The 15492-nt window shown below is 44.8% G+C and overlaps 1 protein-coding gene across 1 annotated transcript; it reads right to left on the minus strand.

Moving 5' to 3' along the window:
- Nucleotides 1–14282: 14282 nt before the first annotated feature.
- Nucleotides 14283–15134, minus strand: LOC128323241 (leucine-rich repeat protein soc-2 homolog). The gene has a single exon (XM_053245970.1). The coding sequence runs from the start codon at nucleotides 15078–15080 to the stop codon at nucleotides 14283–14285; it is 798 nt and encodes a 265-aa protein (XP_053101945.1). The 5' UTR covers nucleotides 15081–15134.
- Between the last annotated feature and the right edge of the window lie 358 nt (nucleotides 15135–15492).

Raw genomic sequence — 15492 nt, forward strand, 5'->3', positions numbered from 1 at the left:
TGGGATGTTGCCCAAGTATTCCGTGCACATCCCTACTATCTAGTCCAACACACAATGGTGCACCATATGCCCCTGGGAAGCCCACAGGCAGGAACTGAGGGCATGCCCTCTCTCCTCCTGTTGCTCCCCTGCAACTAGTATTTAGAGGCCTTTTGCCTCTTGGGCTTGAGGTGGCCTATAGCCCTCTGACTAGTAGCCGTTGATAGACCTCTCCTCCATGAAGCTATCCAAACCCCTCTTAAAGCCATCCAGGTTGTTGGCTGTCACCAAGTCTTGTGGCCGAGAATTCCACAAGTTGATTATGTGTTATGTGAAAAAGTACCTCCGTTGGTTGGTCCTAAATTTCCTGGCAATCAATTTCATGGGGTGACCCCTGGTTCTAGTGTTGTAAGAAAGGGAGAACAATTTAACTCTGTCCACTGTCTCTGCACCATGCATATTTTTATAGACATCTATCATATTTCCCCTCAGTCATATTTTTTCTAAACTAAAAAGCCACGGGTGTTGCAGCCTTAATGCTTAAGGAAAGTGCTCTAGGCCCTCTTCTGCACCTTCTCCAGTTCTATAATGTCCTTTTTGATGTATGGTGACCAGAACTGTACACAGAACTCCAAATGTGGCTGCAGCATGGATTTGTATAAGGGTATTATGATATCAGCAGTTTTATTTTTAATTCCCTTCCTAATTATTCCAAACATGAAATTGGCCTTTTTCACAGCTCCCACACATTGTGTTAACAATTTCAACTAGCTGTCCACCACAACTCCAAGATCCCTCTCCTGGTCCGTCACTGACAGCTCAGACCCCACCAGCATATATGTTAAGTTGGAGGGTTTTTTGTCCCAATATGCATCACTTTATGCTTGCTAACATTGAACTGCATTTTCCATTTTGTTGCCCACTCCCCCAGTTTGGAGATCCTTTTGGAGGCCTTCACAATCAGTTGTGGCTTTTGCTACCTTGAATAATTTGTTGTCAAATTATTGACAACAAAATTGACTGCAAAATTGACCACCTTGCTGCTTACCCCAATGTTTAGGTAATTTATGAATAAATTAAAAAGCACCAGTCCCAGTACAGATTCCTGGGGGACCCCGCTTCTTACTTCCCTCCATTTAGAAGTCCATTTATACCTACCCTCTCTTTCCTGTCCTCCAACTAGTTACACAATGGCAACAACTGGCAGGGCTTTCTGTGACATCTCACCCTGAGGATATAGAGATTTGTTAAAGACTTTCAAGCATGCATATTATGAGGAAAGAAGGAAGGGTGTCTGCTCTCAAGAAACGAACAGTAGAGGCATTTGATCTTGCCTCCAGTTTTGACCTCATGGGTGAGGCTGATGAAACTGATGGACAATCCTCTGTTCCAGAAAACAAATCATTAACAGCTCCTGTGCCAGACACCCCAAGAATTAGGAGAAGTGTGTGTGATAAGAGACCAGCAAAAAGACTTCAAGACTTAGTCACCAAATTTTAATCCATTCAATTATGTTTGCTATAAGAGGGAAGAACATGTTGTATTTTATCTAGTAGTCCTTTATGTTCTGTTGATTTGATGTTTTTCTCAGTGGGGATCCTGTAGAGAGTGTGGGTGGGGGATGGGGTGGAGTTGGAAAGAAAAGGGAGGGGAAGGAGAAGGAGAAAATGGAATTGTTTCTGGAATAAGGTCGTTAAACATGCATACGATTGCTTTGTATTTACACAGGAAACAGCTATAAAACAAGGCTTATTAATAATGTGAACTTTAATAAAACCCAAGGAGCTTCCTATTTAAATGAATAAATAGCAGCAGGACAAAGTAGGAGTTTTGGAATATAAGGAAATTTGATCTCCCAAAGAGACACTTTGAAAACAAAATTAAGTATTCCAGGAGGTAGGCTAGAAGGTTTGCTTATCTATGGCATTTTAGAGTTGGAAGGAACCTAGGAGATTTTCTAGTCCTACCCACTAGCCCAGGAATGGATGTCCAGTCTCTGGCCACCTTCAGATGTAAAGCAGAAATGCAGATCCAATGGAGCTGTGGTTCCACACACCCCTCCTTTTCCTGCTTTTGGACATTTGGGAGAGCAGTCTCTTTGCTGTCAGTGAGACTGCAGAGAGGTGTGGGAGCTGGCTATGTGGGTTTCCTTCTTGACAGAAGGTCAGCCTGCACAGCCAATCAGGCTGGAATGAAGGAGGAGCATCCTCCCTCAGCTCCAGTTCCATGGGGCCAAAACGGCAGGACCTGCATGCAGATGTAATGCGGGTTTCACAGAACCGAAGGTAAGGGCAGCAACACTCCACTCTGTTCAGAGTGGAGTTTGGGAAGAGAAATCACAGGTCCCTTTTCATCCTTAACTTCGATTTCACCAGTCTGGGCATGTGGCTTGGAAAACCAGAAGTGAAGAGACCTCCGGTTTCCTAGAACATCCAAATTGGGCCTCTGTTTGAAAACTTATAGTGAAGGAGAGCCCACTACTGCAAAAGACTGACTATTCCATGGTTGAATAGCTCTTAGGAAATTCCTCCTAATTTCTACCCTGAATCGGTTTCCTTGTGATGCTGTCACAGCCTGGTGTCAACCAGCCCTGTGATCTTAAGCTTCACCACTGCCACCAATTAGTCCTTTGTATTCCCTCTGGCTGTGTCTACTAAAACAGCCTTCCAGATTTCTGCTTCCTTTAAAGCTACGTAAGGTGGAAAGGCTTCTAAACATGGGGTGGAGAAAGCAGACAGAGACCATAGTCTGCTAAATTCAAAAAGAGAGGCATTTTACTGTAAAACATTTCAATTCTAAACAATTGTTCTTTTGGAAATTGTAGTACAAAGAAACAGCAGCCAAATGAGCATAAGGAACAAATAAAATACAAGAAAAATGCATCCAAATTAACCTGCACCTAATCCTGTATTCTAACTCAGAGTCCTTACCAGGAGTCTTCCTATAATAATCTCTAGTCAGCTTCTGCAGTAAGCCTGGCTTTCTCAGCCTTGAGTCTTGCCCTTTCTATCCTTTTCTGGTGGTTCAGTTCAAGACTAATCCTGCTTTGAGAGTGATTCACATCTCCAGAGAGTTTCAGCTTAACTTTCCCAGTGATTCCTCAGCTCCAATTTCAGTACTTCTTCTCTTCTGGCTCCCCAAGACTCCAGCTTCCACTCCAACTGGAACTTGCTCTCTAACCCTCTGCTGCAGGCAAGCTTCCTTTTATTCTCTTTTTCCTCTCCAATTTTTCTAGACAAACCAATCAAAACAACTCAAGTTCCCTCCAGTTTTAAAAAACAGATCAAATTGAATCAAAACAGTATAACTCTTCTCTTCATCCAACCTAACTATAGAACAGGAGCTGTGAAGTTTGACTCCTGAACAGCTTTTTTAAAGCGTAGAACATAGGGAGGAAGCAAATACAGATGCAAGACAGAAATCTGTAACACAAAAAGAGGCCTCATTCCTTCACCGATGGCAACTGTCTGGTTCTTCTTGTCCTGCCCTCAGGTGCAAGAGAGAACTCTTTCTATGTGATAGCCCTGCAGATATTTGCCCTTCAGATAAAGCCATCACATCTCCCTTCCATTTTCTCTTTTCTAGGCTAAACATACCCAGCTCCTGTAACCATTCCATATGGGAATTGGTATCCCTTCCAGACCCTTCACCATCTGTGTTGCCCTCTGAACTCATTCCCAGTTATCAACGTCGTTCCAGTCTTTACAAAGAGATAGAAGGGAGATTTTGATTTCAAACATGCAACCTCCCATGTCTCTCTGGGGCCAGTCCCAACATGCAGGAAGGTGATTCAGATTCGGATCAAGCTTATTTGTTTATATTTATATTTTTCAGACTCCCTTGCACCATATTTTTAGATCTAGCATACTTCCCACTGAAGTTCACCTGAGTTTCTCCTACCCTGCCCCGTTTCTCTGATTGGGCACTTTCATACTCCACCTACAGACATATGGGACTTGTTCTTACATCCCGCATGATTGTAATTAAAGGGAATGTGATGTGTTATGCAATTTTACCAGTGATGCATAAGGTGTAGCCCCTCTGTGCAATAGGATGAGCCATAGATCTGCCTTTTGATGAAATAAGCTTTCCTATCATCACAGTGACGTGTTTCTGAGCATCTCGTTATTTTCACCTAACTCCATTCAAATTGGGGGGAAATGATGCTCTGAAGTTTTAAAATAGTAAGGATAATGAGCAGAGAGCACTACAGAGGAGGTGAGGAGATGATGTAGGAAGGAAGGTAGGTGCAGAAAATGCCTTTGATGTCCAGCCTGAAAAGGAAGGGAAAGAAGCCAAAATGAGGAGATTTCTCACATCGTTGTTTGAAAGGGGATCCGCAGAAAAGGCATGAGACTCTTTGAGGCTGATATAGGAAGGGATAGCAAAGGGAGCTGAAGTAAAGAGGAGGAAATCTGGGGCACTAGATGGAAATCAGAACAATAATCAGGCCAGTCCTCCAAGACGTTTGTGCTCGTTTATCCAAACTCCACTACATCTCTTCTTTGTTTGTAAAGCTTGTTGCTCCTTTCCTTTGTTCCTCATTTGCCCTTTAGGCTTAATCTCTTATTATTTATTTTTGCGTTTTGAGAACTTTGGTTGAAAAGTGGTGTATAAACACTGCTGCTACTACTAGTCTTCCCTGCAATTCATTGACCCTTTAGTTCAGGGGTGACCAACCTGAGGTTCTCCATCTGCTGTTGGATGACAACTCTCAGCAGCAACAGCAGCAGTTGTGGCTGGGGATGATAGAAGTTGTAGTCCAAACACAGCTAGAAAGCCTAAGGTTGCCAATGCCTGCTTTAGATCTAAGTACCCTCATCCTGTCCATTACTGTATCCAGGCGCTGATTCAGGATGGTCACTGCCTCACCTGTGTCTGATGAAATGGAGATATACAACTGAGAAGAAAGAAGATAGATAAGAAAGATAAGTTTATTCGGTCATTGACCAGCAAACACTTACAATAAAACAGTATGCATTTTACAGGTAATATAACAGAATCTGGCCATGACAGAAATAATATCATTGTCCACATTAGTTAAACAATAATTTAAATAAAATTCATCAGACCGGCCAGGCAAATTATCTAACATGGGAGATATAAGTCTGAAATGGGATTCACTCTAAAAATCACAATGAAGGATAACATGTGAGGTGGATTCTATAACCCCTTTACCACATGGGCAAAGTTGTAAAGATAGCGGAACTCCCTTAAATCTGCCTTCCAATATTGCTGTGGGAAGAGCATTTAATTGCGCTAAAGTGAGAGCTGGTCTAAATTTAGGAACAAGCACCACATCAAAATACTTAGCATGTTTAAAATTAGCAGCTTGACTCCTTAAGTATAAACCATGCTTGATCCATGCAACTTCTTGTTGAATTTCTATATCGAGCACACGTTGCTTAACTAACTTCCTGCTCTGCTCAATTCCTAGAGTATGCAAATCATCTACAGAAAGGCCAAAAAGAGAAAACTTCCTCAACACAGCTGGTTTCCAGCTTGAATTGAAACTATCCCTCATAACCAAAGAGGCTAACCCACCTGTCCAAAAGCCAATTTTAACCAGAACCGAAAAATACAACACCAGTATAAGGATTCCAACCTAATAAGCCCAATGTCAGGGTCTGGCCAACTGCCAGGGAAGATCACGGGACAAAACGGAGCTGCTGCAACAGGGTATGGCTCAGAAAGTTCGTCTTGACCGGACTTGGCTGCACGCTGTCGACATGGAGGTTAACAAATGTTGCTTTTCAGCAGTGAATAGAAAGCTGGTGACGTAATTTATAGTGCAAGCCAAGAGCTCCCAGCTGACGGAAATTGAAGGCTTATCAGCCCTCTGCAAGAGGCGTTTGCTCCTCCTAATAGTCTCTAGTTGAGTCCTGCATCTCATAGGATGCCGCTGTTGTGGAGTCAGTGGAGGTTGATTGCATAGCTCCTCTTCGGATTGGTACTTCACGATTTCTGCTGTCTCAGGTTGTTGTGCCTGCTCTGAATCATTAGCTGGATCTGCCACAGCTGTTTCTTGGAAACTGAAAGCCGGGCTCTGCCCCTCAGACACTCCTGCATCGGCTGGAAAGTTGACAGCTTCCCCTTCCTCCTCGCTGTCTGAGATTGAGGGTGTGACACCCAGCTTCTCTTCTAATGACAGCATTATGAGCACAACACGGTCCCTGCACAATGCATCTGATAAACTTAGTTTGCATAGCCTCAAGTGGGGTGAAATTAGTTGCAGATCCCAGTTGGGCTCCATATAAAAACAAAGGCAATACTTGAGCTGTATAAAGTCTCAATGTAGCAGGTTTAAAGGCAGCACCATGTGGAGAATGGTAAGATTTGATTTGATTTACAGCCGATTGAGCAGACTGCCTGATGGAATTTAAAATGGGCATTTCTAGAACCAACAGAGTGAAACGTAATTCCTAAATATTTAAAGAATTAACCTGCTCAATCTTGTGTCCTTGTATGGACCAATTATAATGCCTAGCTCGCTTGTTTACAACTGAGTATCATCCGCATACTGATGGCACCTCAGGCCAGATCTCCAGATGACCTCTCTCCCTGTGGTTTCATGTAGATGTTAAACAGCATAGGGGAACGAATGGAACCCTGTGGAACCCCAAAGCAGAACTGCCAAGGGGTTGAGCAGTCATCCCTCAGCACCACCTTTTGGAAATGGACATCAAAGTAGGAGCGGAACCACCTCCAAGCAGTGCCTCCCACAGACTACCCTTCCCCTGATCATTAAGTTTGGCACCACCCCAAATTCAGCCTGCCACACTGGGAAAGGAGGGCCAAGCTTGCTCTTCTCTGGTCAGCCACTGTAGGAGCGCCTGTGTGGCACTGGGCTCCAGGATTGTGGGTTATTGCACAATCAGGTGAGGGAGAGAAATTTTTCTCCCTCAAAATGGTAAGAAAATTTAGATGCCTCTAAATACCAGTTGCAAGGGAGCAGCAGGAGAAGAGAGGTCATGTCCTCACCGCTTGCCTTTGGGCTTCTCAGGGGCATTTGGTGGGCCACTGTGGGAAACAGGATGCTTGACTAGATCAGCCTTGGGGCTGATCCAGCAGGGTTCTTCATATGTTCATTATGTCTGAACCCGCTCCCTCTCTACCTCCATTTCAATCTGTTTCCCCAAACTATGAACTCCTGTTTTCCCCATACACACTCATGCACCCACTCCCATTCCCGTGCAATATCTGGCACAGTCCCTTCCTGCAAGCTCTGAAAGCTTTCCACAGTTCAGAGCAATCCCATACCCAGAGATGCCCATTAAGAGAGAGCTAGTGTGGTGTAGTGGTTCGACTGTTGGTCTGGGACTGGGCAGACCTGAGTTCAAATCCCTGTTTAGCCCTGAAACTCACTGGGTGACTTGGGCCAGTCACTTATATCTCAGCCTAACCTACTTCACAGGGTTGTTGTGATGATCCACATAATCATGTACAGTGCTCTGGGCTCCTTGGAGGAAGAGTGAGATATAAATGTAAAAATAATATAAAATAAAGTTTAGGAAGGATGGATTTTGTGTTTGTAATGGATATTCACGATGGGTTCAGAACGTACTTCACAGGGTTGCTGGGAAGATAAACACAACCATGTGCACCATGCTAGGATCCTTAGAGGAAGAGCAGGTTAGGAATGTTGCTAAAAGATAAATAAACATCTACTGATCAATGACCATTAACTTAGACATCTCGGATTATTAACCAGTAACCTGCCTAATAAAAAGGATGGCTGGCCAGCAGCCATTGCAAAATCCTTTCCAAGCAAGTCCATTCCTAAACTGATCAAATTTATTTTCCCCAAGTCTGCTAAGGAAGGATAAGCTCAGTAGTAAAAGTGTTAAAATACTCCTTTTGTAGCAGCCCCCCTGCATCTTGAACAGCCTCAGAACTGGCAGAGATTTTCAGTAAATGCAGCATTTCCATCGCACAGCATCCCCATGCTGGCAAGGAAAAAAAAGGTGCATTGCTTGAGATTGTGCTGTCATGTAGCTATTAAAGGCATAGCAGCCCTGCCAGAAATAGCATACATACATAAAGCTGAAGACTCAGTGACCTGGTTCATACTGTCACTCAAATCTAGGTTTCACGTGGGTTACTGACCTTAGGGTGATTGTGTGAATCCACGCCAAGGTGGTTTATAGTCCAAGATGAAACTGAGATTCCCACCTTCATGTGTGTTCACACACGATTACACTCATGTTGGTAAGCCACATTAAACCTAGATTAAAACTATTGTGTGGATCAGGCCACTGTAACATTTTGATTCCTTGATGCTTTTAAAGTGGGCAACCACAGCCGGAATTGCTCCAAAATAGCCAAATGATCTAGCATTTCAGGAGGATGCAGCTTGAGGATTTCACCAGAGCTGTCCAGAAATGGAACAAGCAAGAGGGAGCTTAGCAACAAATACCACAAACAAGCATCAGAGAAGCCAGGCATGATTAGATTTTAATGTTGTTTTAATAACAGGACTTCAGGTTAATGTTGGTTCTGTGTAATGATGCTATTGAGATCTATGGCATGATTATATTCACATCACTCAACATCCAGGTCATGGAAACCAGTGAAGAAAACCATCTACTTTGGAATATGCTCCCTGCTGAAATAAGAGCATCTCCTTCTCTGTTTGTTTTCAGGAAGACCCTCGAGACTCTCCTGTTCTCACAAGCTTTTAATTAGAATTAGTTTTAATAATTTTATTAATTTGTTTTATATTGTTTTTGTTTTTATGTATTTTAATCTGTGATTTTTAATATTAGAAATTGTACACCACCTACAGATGTACATATCAGAAGGTATAAAAACATGATAATAAACAAATAAATCTACAAGCAGCCAGGCTCGATGGCAGATGAGAACATGGTGGGGTGAAGAGTCCCCAGTTGGCAGCATAGACAGCAGGGCTACCACATTCTTCTTCCTGGTGCCAGGGCTGCTGAACCTGGAGAAAAATATAGTTTTGGGGTTCTCCTCCCAAGGCTGTCAGTGGACAGCTATAGTTAAAATACAAGTGGACTATGTGCCCCAAATGCTGCTTTATATCTGAAATGTCATAAGGTCATTCTCATGACCAAATTGTGGGGGGACCTTTCTGCTCCCACATGACACAAGCCCTGATTAACAGTGCAGCAGTGAGCTCCAGAACTCAGGTTGGAGGGGAGGGAACTCATGCTCGGTCTTCTGAGTTCACACAATGTACTGCACGAGGAGTAGTGTGTCTCCCCTCAGAATTGCAACAGGTCCATTCTTCCTGACCCCTCTTTCCCCCCAACTCTGTGATCAACATAGCCTCCCACCACCCAGGGGTAGTTTTCAAGTGCTGGTAGCACAGGTGACCAGAGGAGGAGGTAGAGAGGGGTTTGTTCTCCTCCTACCTCACTTTTAACCTGGGCAGCAAATCTGGGCTCCCCAGCGATGGAGTTTCTGGGTTGGTAAGGTTCCCGGTGCTCCAGATGACCAGAGCTACCTGGGACAACCCTATCCTACTCGGATAGCTCTGGTTGTGAGAATAGCTCCCATATATTATATTGTAAGGAAGGGGCAGACTAGGGCATTGGTGGGCAGCAGGAAGGAAAATATAGGGTAGGGAGGGTCTTATCACAGTGGTGTTTCTTTAAAAATTAAATTAAAATTTAATCATCTCCCTCTCCCTTTCTCCCTCACCCCCTTCTCCCAGTTCTTTCTCTCACCCTTTCCCTCCCCAAGACCCACTGCCATTGGCTGTGCCCTATTGATTGCCAGCAGGAAAAGAACCTCATTTTGGAACCTTGGTTCAAGAATTCCATGACCTCAAAGTATATATAGGGGAAATCTAGATTTGGACTGCAACATGTGGGAAGAGGGTATATACCCCCTTTCCTCTGTGCTAAAGGCTTGACTAAAATCACTCCTGCCAGCTGCTATATGGGAGCTTCCCTCACAGGGCTCATAATAATAACAATACAGTTTTGGTCATGGAGAAAGGGGATTTCTGTCAGGAATAAGGTGTGGAAAGACAGGACTAAAATACCCCTCTGCATGTTTTGTGGCTCACAGCCTGCAATTATTTCGATGTAAAACAAATTGATGGGTGTCTTTATGTAATGCCACGTCCAGTTTATGACCCTAACTCCTCCTCTCTCTCACCACACCTAGACAGTGGGGCGATTCTCATGACCAACAAAAATCGGGCTAGGAGAGCCTATCCTGATTTTTGTTGGTCGTAAGAACCACTGGGCTCGCAGCTGAGCCCAGTGGATCTTGAGCGGGTAACCAGCTCAAGAACCCCTGGTAAAAAGCAGGTTTGCGGAACGAGTGCTCCAGCAAACCTGCTTTTTAGGCTTGTGAGTAGCTGCAGTGCGGCTTCGCGCCGTGCTTACTCATGAGTAGACCCCTGGCTGGGAGGTGGAAAGCCTCCTCCAGGCTCGGGGAGCCTCCCCAGTATGCCCTGTGCACTCATGCAGGGCATACTGGGGCTTGCGGGGGCCGCGCGGTCCCCGCTCCCTGCTCCCTCCACCCTCCACCGGCTCCATCACGGAGCCGACCATCGTGTGGGCAGCCAATCCGGCTGCCCAGGGCTCCCTGCTCGCTCGTGAGCAGGGAGAGCGGGCTTAGCCCGCTCTTCCCGCTCATCGGTAAAAACCGGGTCTCACTGATCGTGAGACCTAGTCCAGTGTGTGGAGATGAGCAGATCTCTTCCAGATATTCTTGCATGGGGGAGATATGTTTTTCCCAGGAAGACCTATCTGCATTATGGAGATGAGTCTTCCTGGGGAAGATAGCCTACCTGTTATGCACTACTGAGATCTGGTTGGGAGAGACCAGTGGTCCAGTCTGGTCCCAGCTTCTCTTGGGGGGATACTGTGTGGTGGAGCAGGTGGAAGGATGAGGGTAGCGTGGCTGTGGTCTACAAGAATACCATCTCACTTAAAAGGATCCCTGTCAGGCAACTGGCCTATTTTGAATGGGTGTACCTAAGCCTAGGGACCAAGGATAGACTGGGATTTCTGTTGGTGTACCAATCAATCTGCTGCCCCAAAGAGCCCCTAAATGAGCTTAAGGACCTGGTTGAGGTGTTGCTGCTGGGGTCACCCAAACTAATAGTAGTGGGGGACTTCAATATTCATTTTGGGATGAAGTTGTCTGGAGAAGCTAAGGAGGTCATAGTGGCCATGACAACTATGGGCCTATCCCATGTGGTCTCAGGACTGATGCATGATGCTGGCCACATTCTTGATTTGATATTTTGCTGTAATCAGGGTAGTGTCCCATGGGTGGGGACTCCTGTTATTTCCCTTTTGTCATGGACAGACCACCATCGGTTTAAGATAGGATTTGCAGCTGCAGCCAACCTCTGCAGGAGTGAAGGACCTATTAGGCTGGTCCGCCTGAGAAGGTTATTGGATCCAAAGGATTCCAAGGAGATTTGAAGATTTTCAAGTTGGCTCTGCTGATGATTCTGTTGATGCTCTTGTACAAACATGGAATAACCAACTCACTAGAGTCGTTGACACCATCACTCCTAAGTATTATCTTCAGCCTGCTGCAAAATTAGCACTATGGGGTTGAGACTGCTTTGGTTGGCCTGATGGATGATCTCCAATTGGGTATTGACAGAGGGAGTGTGACTTTGTTGATCCTTTCAACGGCTTTGAACACCATCATCAATCCTTTTGGCAACTTCCGATACCATCAAACATGGTATCTTTCTGGGTCACCTGAGGGAGATGAGACTGGATGTCACTGTTTTACAGAGGTTCTGCTCTTCCCTCTTGGGTAGATTCCAGATGGTATCACTTGGAGACTGTTGCTCTACAAAGTGAGAGTTACTGTATGGAGTTCCACAAGGCTCCATACTGCCTCCAAAGCTCTTTAACATCTACATGAAATCATTGAGAGAGATCATCAGGAGATTTGGTGCAGGGTGTTATCAATATGCTGATGATACCCAAATCTATTTCTCCATATCAAATCTATCAGGTAATGGCATAACTTCCCTAAATGTCTGCTGGAGGCAGTAATAGGCTGGATGAGAGATAAAAACATGAAATTGAATCCAAATAAAACAAAGGTACTAACTGTGGTGGGTCAGCACTTGAGAGATGGTTTAGATCTGCCTGTTCTGGATGGGGTTACACTCCCGCAGAAAGAACAAGTATGTAGTTGGGAGTGCTCCTGGATCCAAAACTCTCACTGGTCTTTCAGGCTGAGGCAATGGCCAGGGGTGCTTTTTATCAACTTCAGCTGAGGAGAACTGGTCTTGTGGCTGCAAGCATGACTTGTCCCCTTAGCTAAGCAGGGTCCACCCTGGTTGCATATGAGTGGGAGACTTGGTGTGTGAGCACTGTAAGATATTCCCCTTAGGGGATGGAGCTGCTCTGGGAAGAGCATCTAGGATCCAAGTTCCCTCCCTGGCAGCATCTCCAAGATAGGGCTGAGCGAGATTCCTGCCTGCAACCTTGGAGAAGCTGCTGCCAGTCTGTGTAGGCAATACTGAGCTAGATGGACCAATGGCCTGACTTGGTATAAGGCAGCTTCCTATGTTCCTATGTCAGCTATGCCTATTTCTGGAGGTAAATTACCTTAAAGCAGTGGTACATGTGCTGGTAACCTCCAGGCTTAATGTACTGTAATGCACTCTATGTAGAGCTGCCTTTGTACATAGTCTGGAAACAGCTGGTACACAATGTAGCAGCCAGACTGGTCTCAGGGATAACCTGAAGAGAACATATAACAGCAAACTTAAAATAACTGAACTGGTTGCTGATATGTTTCTGAGCAAAATACAAAGTGCTGGTTATTACCTATACAACCCTCAATGGCTTGGGTATTTAAGAAAGTGCCTCCTTTTTCATGAATCCTCCCACCTATTAAGATCATCTGGGGAGGTCTGGTTATAGCTAACAATGGTTCATTTGGTGGCTACTCAGGACTGGGCCATCTCTGTGGTTGCCTGCTGGAATGTGCTCCTTGTTAACATCAGTTTCTCCATCTCTGGCTGTTTTTAAAAAGACCATTAAGACACACCTGTTTTCAAAGACTTTTAATCAATTTGATTTGGTTTTATATCATATTTGTTTTAATCATTGTATCCTGCTTTTATATTTGTTTTATTTTAACTTGTGTACACCGCCTAGGGATGCACATGTCAGGCGGTATGGAAATAAGATAGATAAATAAATATACAAATCTGTGGTTTAGACAGGATGCAGAATTGCAAGCGGTATATCCATTCAGTATCTATCTGTTCAGAATCTCCAAAGCTACCTTTGGAGACCCAATTCAGATGCATAGCAAATAGCAATCCAATTCCCCTGTCCCTGCTCCTCACCAATGTGTATGTGTCCATTCTGCATTTGGATTTTTAGGCACATAAAACTTGTTTTGCATTCTGTCCCTTTCTTTCTTTGCCTTTTTTTGCAGAAGATAAAACACCATGGTAATTGTGTCTTCTTCGACAGTGGACTTCATGGGCAGTCATTCATATATGAGAGAACAAACCTCTCCCTGAGTGAGCTATGCGTATTTCTGGGTTTCATAGAAGTATGGTGAGAGGAAATGGGAGTCACTCAGACTTCTTTTCAGCATTTAATCTAAAACTACCCATGGCTGAAAAGATCATACCTTGATTCAGCTAATTACTGGCATTTGCTTTCAGTGAGTCCTTTGGTGTAGAACCCAGATGTCTGTCTTGGACCTTCTCATCTTAAAAAAGAATGCATTGTAAAAGAAGCAGGGGGCAATGGTGGCCACTCCTTCACTCCAGGAATTGAATCACTTCCTCATGCTAATCTGAATTGGGCCTGAACACAACAGTCACTATGCTCTAATCGCACAAGCACATCCCCAATATAGCCAGGCTTTATACTCCTTCCCATCCTTAAATGTATATATACTCATAATGGTTTCAAGAAAAGTAGTATAATATACCACCTCCCACCAACGCACCCATACATGATCAGAACTTGGTTCTCATGATCAGAACTTGGGTATTGTTGGGAGAAGTGCACACTCCCATTTTCTAATTGTGTGTGAGTTAAAAATAAGGTCGGCGGTGGAAAGCTTGATCATTTGCAAAGCCCCAGTTGTGTAGGATGAGCACACCCTACCCAGACTCCATCCACAGCACTTTGGAACAAGGTAGGAGGAAAAACCCTCCTACCTAGCTGGGGCTTAGCAAACCATCGAGCTCCCCACCTCCGTCCTTGTTTTTAACTCACACACAATCAGAAAACAGGAGTGTGTGCAGCTCCCAAACTTAGGTAGGCTTCTCCTACCCAAGTTCTGAGTGTGAGAACAAGCTTATACTTTGTGTCTCCTTACAATGAGGCAAAATACCTTCTGATTGCAGTAGGCCCCCCACTGCATACTTCAGGGGGTGGCTGCACCAGTGGATTGCCCTCAAAATTGCATGAACAGTAATTTGATCCCCAATCCAAATTCACCAACCAGCCAAAGTTCGGTGGAAGGGCCGGCAGCTTGTTGTGGCCCAACCAGAGAGTGCCCAAAGACTTCAAAAAGCAGATTCCCCTTGGCAAACTCTCCAGAGAGTTGAAGAGCAGCAGCAGAGTTTCCAGTTTCTGTAGTTGCCGGATGCTGTCAGGGAGGAAACTGATGTGGTTATCTGTGGCATCCAGGAAGACCAGACTCCTCAGCTGACAGATGGATGCTGGCAGTTCGGCCAGGTTGTTATTCGCCAGATGGAGGCTGCGGAGTCTCTGGAGGCCCCTAATCTCCTTGGGCAGGGAGATTAAACTGTTGTTGCTAAGAGTAAGCCTTTCCAAGTTGGCTAAAGAGCCAATCTCAACAGGAAGTTCTTTCAGGTTGTTGGAGTCCAAGTAGAGGAATGTTAGGTTCCTCAGCTGTCCAATTTCATGTGGGATGAGATCCATCCTATACCTCAGACAGCTCTCCCTTTCTGGGCTCATCTCCAAAACCTGCAGTCCTTCCAGTGCAAAGAGCTGGGGAGGCACCACCACCAATTCCTTGCCTTCTAATTTGAGCTTTTTCCCACCTTCATGCTGAGGATCATGTTCTGTTTGATATTTCCATGGCAGGTCAGTGCCAAGACAGGGCAAAGGGGTGCGACAGGCTGGCTTCATCTTCCTGCCAGCCATAGCAGAAGAGAAAAAGTTATTTTCCAATGTTAGCCACTCTTGATAATATTATCAGCCTGGCTCTCGGTCTATCTGAATCCTCCTCCTTTGTGCCGAGCACTTAGGTTGCTCAGCTACATCTGATAGGTAAACATAAATGTCTGTGGAGAGCTAAAGTTCAGCGCCATTTGCATAGGTTGTGATAAAGTACACAGCCAACCCCACGTTGCTCTCTTGAAGAAAAGAGCACTTCCATCCCTGCTCAAAACTGAAACTGCCCTTTGATCCTTCTTCCCATCTGTCAATGTCACCTGTCATTGTTTACTTTTCACAACCTATTTTTCCACAAGCCACAAGGTGACAGTTGATTCCTCTCCTTCAGAGGCTCTATTTGAAACATCAGTGAGAATGCCAGTGACTTCAAAGGCTTGGA

Source organism: Hemicordylus capensis, chromosome 4, assembly GCF_027244095.1.
Source record: "Hemicordylus capensis ecotype Gifberg chromosome 4, rHemCap1.1.pri, whole genome shotgun sequence".
Lineage (NCBI taxonomy): Eukaryota > Metazoa > Chordata > Lepidosauria > Squamata > Cordylidae > Hemicordylus > Hemicordylus capensis.

Excerpts from the sequence above, each read along its gene's own strand:
- LOC128323241 (XM_053245970.1), bottom strand. The coding sequence starts at position 15,080 with ATGGCTGGCAGGAAGATGAAGCCAGCCTGTCGCACCCCTTTGCCCTGT.